General features: G+C 33.5%; 1 protein-coding gene across 1 annotated transcript; it reads left to right on the top strand.

Annotated features, from left to right (window-relative positions):
- Positions 1 to 2430: 2430 nt before the first annotated feature.
- On the top strand, positions 2431 to 6591 carry LOC132564458 (uncharacterized). The gene is made up of 8 exons (XM_060229110.1): positions 2431 to 2598; positions 2762 to 2880; positions 3570 to 3636; positions 4336 to 4446; positions 4684 to 4783; positions 5792 to 5880; positions 6081 to 6191; positions 6415 to 6591. The coding sequence occupies exons 1-8, from the start codon at positions 2431 to 2433 to the stop codon at positions 6589 to 6591; spliced, it is 942 nt and encodes a 313-aa protein (XP_060085093.1).
- Positions 6592 to 9645: the final 3054 nt, after the last annotated feature.

The raw sequence follows: 9645 nt of genomic DNA on the forward strand, positions 1-9645 counted from the left end.
GATGTAATTGATTTTTCTTTTACCCACTCATCATTTATGCATTTATACGTTAACGCCATATTTCAGGGCATTTTCTAGAAAAATTATGCTAAGAAATTTGAAGAAAATGGTCTCGATGATTGTAAAGGTTCAATGTCTAAACATTCCACCAGACATAAATGGAAAACATATCGAACAATTTTGGTAACCTCTTCTATCAATGAATAGTGTTAATTCTATCATATCCGGGTCTTCAGATGATGTTCGAGATTAAAGTTATTTAGATCCTGCTTCTCAGGCCTCTAAGCACAAGGATAATTTAATTCGCAATCGTGGTTAAGCTTGTGAACAGGGGCATTGTCCTGGTGGAACAAAACAGTTTTTCCGCGATTGTTTTCTCTTGACTTTCTAAGAAGTGATGTATGATATGTGCCATTGCTATTTTGCCCCTTTTGAAGACAATTTACCATCAAAATACCATTAGCATCCCATAAAACTGAGGCCATAAACTTTCAAGCTGATGGAACAGTGTTTGACTTCTTTGGCGGGGATGAACCAGGGTGCTGCCATTGTTTTGATTTGTGTTTGACCTTTGGGGTGAAATATGTTCCATCTCTGCAGGAAGTTAGCGGGATCACCTCAAAAGGGTTCAGATTAGCACACGACAAAGTCTGTCTGGTGGGCTTCTGAACAAATGTCAGAAGTCTTGATACACACCGGGCTGATAGCTTTATCGTTGCAAGATCTTCTGTAAGAATGGAATGTACTCTTTCCTGTGAAATCCCAACTAAACTGGCTATGTTCACACATATATATATATCTGTAACTCGCCTGTCAACTGTAAGAATACTGTAAGATGTGGATTACAGAGTTTTACAGGATTAGCACACAGTGATTTTAATTTATCAGATAGAAACAGTAATTGATGTATTTATGTGTTCAGAAAACGGGAAGATACTGTAATTACGACGAATACTGATATAAAGGTTTGTTTTCCTTGTCGATGTAGACCAAATACACTCCATACATCCTCGAACATGAAATAAAACATTGTCCACTCCATGTGAAAATATTTCAATGCCTCAATACCACCCCCCCCCCCACACACACACACACACCCACCCACCCACCCTTCCCCTACCTTTTCGAGAATTACCGATCAAATAAGATACAGATTGAACTAAGATGCTCAACATTGTGGATATACAGTGTTCATTGTGATAGTTACATATATACCAGATGAGCATAAATACTAGTAGACAATAAAGGTTCTTAGTTCCGATTAACGTCCGATTCTGATTGGTATTGTGTTTGTACCTTCTGCTTCTGTGATGAGACGTCCAACACAGAAAATCGCAATTGGTCCAGAACATAGGTACCTATCATACATGGTGCTCCGTCACTGCCATCTTGATATGTCCCCTCTGTACAATGTTGATGATTTATTCTGCCTTCATTGGTGTTCGCATCAGCGACATGTTGCTCTCAAAGATTGTACAAACTACAACTAGTCTTCAGGTAAATAATACCAAACTTGTTTGTAATGTCCGTCGCCCGTCTAAATCTGTTTTAGTCCATATGAAAGTCTAATACTCTAAAAGGGCTAAAGAGATTTCGACAACACTTAATGCGAGTCATCATTGATTGAAGTTATGATTTATAGTACATATAAAGAAGGATATGGTTTCCCCTGATAGCAAAGTAGATTGTAGAAAGTAGACAAAATCTTTGGGAGCTGTTCCAAGGTCGAAACACACCAAAGTCTTCAAAATGTTAGTTATCACTACTGCATAACTCAACATTTGGTTTGGCTGATGGCAGTATAAATGTTACCGGGTGGGATTTCTTGCTGGGTTCATTCGGCATTATACACAAATGCGGTTACAATAGAAATTTGGCATCAGTTCGAGGAGGCTTGTGCGAACATTTCGCAACTTACCGAAAACACACCCACTCGACACGCATATATAGGGAATCAAATATTACTATAGCTGTTAATGGGACTTTAACTTAAAGAAACCATTATATCATTTCATTTTTGAAGTAGGGACGTTCTACGTTCAATCGTTTGTAGACGTGTACTACACCTGGGCGTCTTAGATTTTAACCCTTTAAAGTGACACCATAGTTATCAGCAAATCTACATTCATTTCAAATGTTCATGTTAAAATCTACAATGTAAAACAGAAACGTGTATTTATACGATTACTGCACTGATGCAACGTGACCGCACATAGGTGATAGAGTCGTTGATCACGTTTACTTGCTTTTACCCATTTACAAACATTTGTTTTGAAAGTCAGTAGCTGCTATTGAAATTTCGATTGGGTATGACGTAGGAAAGATTCAACACAGGTATATAAAAAAACTCCTTGCTTTGGACAATACGTATCTTCTAACAAATATATTCTTACACTTTAGTTACATAAATTTTAAGTTGTGTCTGCAGTCATGGCAACCGAGATTCCGATTATGGACATGTCTCTGTACGGTCTGGATGTGGTCAGTGAGAAGGAGGTCGATACAGTGACCATCCGTTCTCTGGCCGAATCTCTGTGTGGAGCTCTTAGGGATGTCGGCTTCTGTTACATTAAAAACCACGGCTTCAAACAGTCTCTGGTAAGTTTTGATAATATCGATCTTCTTTGTAAAGAATTATAAGATTATAGAAAGTAGTTAGATGGATAATCAGATTTTTGCTGAAAATAACGATTTTTAATGGAGATATACAAATAATTATTGTTTTAAGTTCATATCATTATCGTTCTTCAAATGTTTTCAGATCGATCGAATTATGAGTGTAAATAGGACATTCTTTGAAATGCCAGTTGAGTACAAGTCTACATATTTGAGACAAGAAAGCGGAGTCACTTATGGATGGGTACCTCGAGAGACAGAAAGGTATTAGTACTGTTATATCTGGGGTTTTTTTTACAGCAAATACCAAATAAATACACATTGCAAACTTGCAGTATTTCATAAAGAAATTGGATAAGGATGATTCAACAGTGACGGAAACCTTTCTCATTTTGGAAGATATACTGATAAATGATGTATTGAAAATGATAATAAAGATGAACTTTTGCTATGTTAGAGTCGTTATGCGGCATTATATTTACAAAAAATATAAAGCAGCGAAAAAGTAATGTTTTGACTATAATATGTAATGACAACGTTTAAAACATGCAGGCTCTGATTTCCTGAATTTGACTTTTATTTGTTACCGAGATTCAAAATGTTAATACACATTTCTCAACATCATGAAGTCCAGGAAAGTAGACAATTGAATTAGTGTACAAGTGTATATATTCTACGTTTGAAACAATATCATAAAGGAAACTATTCTGATAGGTACCAGCACCAATATTTATTTTTCACCTGTGGTTAGTGATACTCTCTACTGAAATACTAGTACTATATTCCCTTTCGTGTTTCAAAAGAAATATGGATTTTTATGTTTCTATTGCAGTTATGCTTTAATGTCGGTTTTTTTTGTTTTGTTTTTGTTTTTAAAAAACATCTTATCAGTGAAACGTTAGCTTGAAAACATACATGGTTTATAAATGTGGCAATTTTTATTCCGTATATAGCCTGAACTTAACTAATCTTTCTGACTACAAGGAGGCTTTTAACTATCCGCCGACGGAAGGGATTGTGGTAAGAATAATTGTACTTTTAATTTTCTTAGATTTTGTAAATCTGAGAAATACGACAAAGAAGAGAAGTTGGCATATTCACTTGTTTAATCCCGATCGATCAGGTTCTAGAACACAAATACCTTACTTAAGCTTTATCTGTTTAAATTCTTACACATATTGGAATTTTTTTCAATAACAATACATAGACACTAAATCAGTTTTGTGTAACATTTCTGAACAGCATTATGATTTAATACATGTACATTACAGCAGTAAAATAAATAAATTATCGATACGTCAACAAAATTGAATTTGGAAACCAAAATCAATGAAATAAGGTAAACTACGAACAAAAGTAAACTTCGTCGATTCATCAACGTTACCAACAACATAAATCATGATCAATCCAAATAATAAATATCACATTTTAAATGAGAATAGTGTAACTAAGGATAAAACCAGTATCCATGCTAACGAGGAAACATTTTCCAGTGAAATCGTGTTGACGAACATAACACATTCAATTTTATGGTCGTCATAGTTATCTTATTGAGAAATATTCTATTTCTGTGGGCGATATGAAGCTGGAAATGTTCTTTTGAGTTCGGATTATGATGAAGTTATTTTTGTATTTTGCTTTCATAGATACTTCAGAGTAGTCTATATTAGTCATATATCATCTGCATCAATATTCAGATATATCATTCCTTTTTTCCAGTTGATCCCAGACCTTAAAGACTACAAGGAAACGATGGACGAATTCCGAACATCCTGTATTAGACTTGTCAATAGAATCCTTGACTTGATGTCGGTAGGACTGGAATTAGAGGTTGGCCCTTCTATATCATAAGGATGTGTACCTGTAACTAATTACTTATTAATATTGTTGTTGATTCATTTCCTCTATTATCTACTATATTTTTCATTACTTGCCCGCATCGTCTATTCATATCAATAATTCATTATTAACATTTGCGATACTCAGTTTTTTCCTTCCTAATATGGTAGGATTGTGTAACGAATTGTTCATATATTTGCTGGTTTGATGTAATCTTTCTATTTTTAGGACAGACATTTTTTACGAAAGTGTCATCAAGCCATTGGTGAAAAAGACAACAAATCATCATTAAGAGCGTTGTATTATCCAGAAATACCAACAAATAAAGGTATCAGAACTTGTATATCGTGGTAACATATTAACAAATACAATAAACACACCACAAATTTTTGTTATTGGTTATTAATATACGAAAACAAATAAGGTTGAACAAACGGTATGATAGACGAATCCCTGCATTTTCAATACTATAAGCGTGGAAATTTACGCATTGCGGAAGTTTACTTTCATACATATTTCATACAAGTCATTCCACCGTGTGAATTTCACCCACGAGTATGAATTTGTGTCGTGCCAGATATACACTTATATAAACAATAGATATGTAAAGGAGAACTGATCGCAGAAGTAACCACCGCACGTACAGTTTGGCGATTCAAATCGCGAAAATAACCCCTAGCGAAATTATCCACATTTACAGTATTACTTCATGCTTTCCAACCTAGAAATTCATGTGAATAGTGTCGAGGTTTTATGATATACATATTTTTCATTCAGTAAAGAGGTCGTGGTTTTAACTCAGCTCCCTATTAATACCTCGGGAATGATTGTCCTGTTTGAATTTGCATAGCTCGTCATCGAAACTTAATGTCATTTGCTTCTGTGTTCTTTATACATTTTTTCATACACACATTGACGTTTAGATATTGAATTTCATCTTAGCTTTTCAAAACCAACTTGTCAATACCAGAACATATTTTGAAATTACAAGAACAATCCGATTATTACTGCAATTTTTTGGACAATGATAAGATGTAATATCTATTGTCCCAAGGAAAAGTTCGTGCCGTACATTTAACTTTCATCTTAAAAACTGAAGGACTAATTGTGATAAATACTAATACATCTTAACTTGTGTTTTAACTCGGGACACTTCTTGACAGGCATAATACTCGTCAAAACATCAAAACAAATTGGTGTTCCGTAACATAGCCTCAATTTGACGATTTTGTAATTTTACGCTACTTTTTATTTATTTATTTATTTATTTAGAGTCGTGAAACAAATTTTTAAATGCACTAGGTATTATTATTAAATTTTCATTTGGGATTTGTAGACATCAAACCGAACCAGGTACGGTGTGGAGAACACACAGACTACGGTTCCCTGACAATGCTGTTTCAGGACGACGTCGGGGGTCTTGAGGTAAGCTTTGTTAATTCAATTAGTGTAAGTTGTCATTATTATTTAAATTAAGATATAAACATCATTTGAGATCTGCTTACTATGTGAGAGAATAACGAAACAAATTGTGGAACATACTAAGGCTGGGAACAATCAACTTCTATCATTTTTGTCTTTAACAATTTGAAATATGACGTTGTATTAAAAAAATTAAATTGAAGGTATGTAATCAACAAGGGAAATATGTACCAGCTTCTCCGATTCCTGGCACCATATTAATCAACATTGGGGACATGATGCAGAGATGGACTTCTGATACACTTATCGCTACGGTAAGATACATATGGCGTGGCTGCCCATCTGCTTCTGATCATTATATTATAATTATATTATCAAATTGGTGCTATAAAACAAACAAAAATATGAATGCATTTACAAATATTAATTTTTTTAAGAAAACGGGCAAGTTCTCTTTAATATGTTATTTGTATACACATCGTATTCAAATATATACTTCAACTTCGTATTATTACAAATACATTCTATTGCTTTTAGAAGCACCGTATTTTGATGCCCAACGATGAAATGAAGAAAAGAAGAAGTCGGCAGTCGTTCGCGTTCTTTGTCCAACCAGATGATGATGTCATGATTAAGTGCCTTGATAACTCCAATAAATATGAGCCCATCTCCAGTTTACAGTATTTACAGGAGAGACTGGCACCAACATATTGAATTTTTATCATTCTTACTTAAACAGAGCATCCTACATATACATTTATGTATATTAAGTGGTTATGGTTGTTTATTTCTGGAGTAATACAGTTTTACAGGCATATGAAAACTACTCTTTGATTTCATGAAAATACTACTATGGTGATTATTTTTGCATAATATTATTGTTGAAATCTTTTATTTTAAACCATTTGCTGCCTACGAAGGAGGTTTATTTCCTTTTAATTATTTTTTTTACCAGAAGGTATACATATACACAGAGTACATAGATGTAGCAATAATATATATACATATACACAGAGTACATAGATATAGCAATAATACATAGGTTCCTTTGTTGTTAATCTTGTATTCATTTGGGAACATGACTTAACTTGTATCGACCAGAAGACGCTAACTTTTCCTGAACACCTGGTCTTCTAATGGTCTCTGTATGAATCCATTATTTGTTCGTGTTTTGCCCTGATTTAATTTGATTTTTGTATTAAGGTCCGGTTATAAGACGTTCAGTGTCATACTGAATATCATTACGTTTCTAATATATATATAATCAAGGTTTCCACTTGACAATTGATTTCGACGAGTCAATTCATCCGTCACTCCAAATTCTGAGAGAAAAAAAGAAATAACATATAATAGTATCAATCACAACTGATTTCTGGGGGACAAAAATATATTTTCTAGCATGAAATGAGAAGCCTAATCATAACCGTTTTCCATATATCATCGGTTAGGAAATAAAATGTATTTGTTTTAGTACTACGGTTTAATGAGATTTTTTGTATACCCGTATCATAAACATTATCACATCAATAATTATTTAGTACATGCATCGCTGTACATGTGCACAAAGTTTCCTATACCGGGCAGTCGATAACATTTATCAAATGTGTCTATCATTTTTTCCATCAGTTGTTAATTCCTAATAGAAAATTGCGTTTATTATTCATCGCTTTCGAAAACAAACGAAGCCATATTTACAAACGGTAACATATTGTGACACCATAGCGATCTGGACCCAATCTCGGATCTATTCAACATGGTAGCGTGTAGGCTGTCACAATATATGTAGGGCTAAACCCGATAATAGATAATTAACGATTAAAGTCTTCATCAGGATTTTATGTTCATTCCATCTGCATTCAGGACTAAGTGATGTTCCTCTCCGTAATTTCCAAGTACTCCAGTTCAATTGATATATTTCTTGATAATCTGTTATCCCTTTTAATTCAAACTGATCATGACATTACTTGGACCTGGACTTGACCTTTTGTTGTCATCCAATTCAGTATAACCAGATAATTAAGTAATTACTTTAACTTATGAAGAATGTCCCAATAGCATCAGACTATCCTATGGTTCTTTGAACAAGTCATGTTTCTAGATATGTAGCTCAGTTTTACAGAAAACCAGAAGATTGTGATGAAGTTCAATATTTAATTAGGCATTAATAATTCTATCATCTATCAGACTCACACAATCTTTCACACTTAATAGTTAATGTCTGCAACTCCATATTTTCAAATAAGACACATTATTTTTACTATTATATTAGCTTTCCTGGCATAAAATTAACATATTAATCAGAATGCATAAAGCTTACATTAGAATAGACAAAATCTTAACATATGCAAGTTAGGAAAATAAACATCCATTCTTGGTCTGGTCTTTACACACTTCCAAAACATTTATATCCTTAGATAAAATAAGGAGAACTAACATTCATATATTCCAGACTTTTTATTCCTTCTCACAAAAAAAAATAGACTTATTCTTACTAACAAAAATGCACTTTCAGTACAAACGCGTATTTACTAAGTTAAATTCAAATATTCTATCATCATACTTAATTCTCAATATATCTTTCTCACTAGTACATAATAGATCAATATACCCCTGTAAAGCACTTGATCAGGTAACCACAGACCGGGAATTAGAATTACCCAGTGATGAAAATGTCACTCGTCACTATAAGAACGAATAACCTGACTACGGTCCTAGTACGTTTACCATAACTATCATAACTATTATTGTAAAATATTAAATAATTAGAAAAACTTCTCAAAAGATCCTAAATAATAAATTCCTATCAGTAATACCCCCCCCCCCACCCCCCACCCCCCCCCCCCCCCCCCCCCCCCCATCTCTCTTTTTTTGTTGTATACCACTTTGTTGTTTAAATAAATAACACCTTTCAATAAAAATATAGTAAAATTAATCTGTCTTTGATTTTGTTTGTCTTGTTGTTATTCTGTTTGATATGGCTTAAATGGTCAAGTTTACATTCAATGGTAAATTGTACGTAATATAAACAATTTCGTAACCACGCTTCTTTCGGGGCGGTTGATCTGTTGACTGATTAACGTCAAACAATCAGTGCTTAAGAATTTTGATAAGCTAGAAAGCTAGTGTTTTTGTTCATGTCAGGCTTTTAGTCTTACAGTTATTATAAGCTGAATAGTGTGTTCCGGCGAAGATCTTTTGAAATTATTCAGATAACAGTTTATGCACATTCACTTAAACATGCTGTCATGTCAATTCTTTATTATAAGTACTTCCGGATGTGAATGTCATATAAGGTCACCCATATAAACTTTAGTTGACATATTTCTTAATTACATTTTTAGTAAACCTGAACAACCAAATATTGAATGAAAGTGATATAATCTTTCATGAATGTGATCGGATAATGATTACTATTCCTTTATCATACACGAATATTTGTTATTATATTCCCTTTGTACATAGCTGCTTATAAATAGGAAAATCCACGTTTCGAAAAAAAATATATCAATCTCAATGTCAAAGTCATCGTTTGCTTTCATACGTTGTGATTTTTATGCAACATTGTACATGTAGTAAAAAGCACGTGGTACATTCGCAATATGTTGTATGAAATAAATTAGAAGTCTGTTTCATAATACAACATGGACATGAATGTTTATGATTGAATAAAAAGAAAAATGTCCTTGATCAATGCCTGATTTCACTGCCAGATGACTGTATGACTAACTTAAATTGAACTAATCAACGATGATTGATGCAGTCCGGCGA

This window comes from Ylistrum balloti, unplaced genomic scaffold (genome assembly GCF_031769215.1).
Source record: "Ylistrum balloti isolate Yb309-2 unplaced genomic scaffold, AGI_CSIRO_Ybal_v1 Utg372288, whole genome shotgun sequence".
NCBI lineage: Eukaryota > Metazoa > Mollusca > Bivalvia > Pectinida > Pectinidae > Ylistrum > Ylistrum balloti.

Excerpts from the sequence above, each read along its gene's own strand:
- LOC132564458 (XM_060229110.1), top strand. The coding sequence starts at position 2,431 with ATGGCAACCGAGATTCCGATTATGGACATGTCTCTGTACGGTCTGGAT. Across the intron at positions 3,637-4,335 it reads CGCCGACGGAAGGGATTGTG|TTGATCCCAGACCTTAAAGA; the intron begins GTAAGAATAATT and ends CCTTTTTTCCAG. Across the intron at positions 4,447-4,683 it reads CGGTAGGACTGGAATTAGAG|GACAGACATTTTTTACGAAA; the intron begins GTTGGCCCTTCT and ends TTCTATTTTTAG.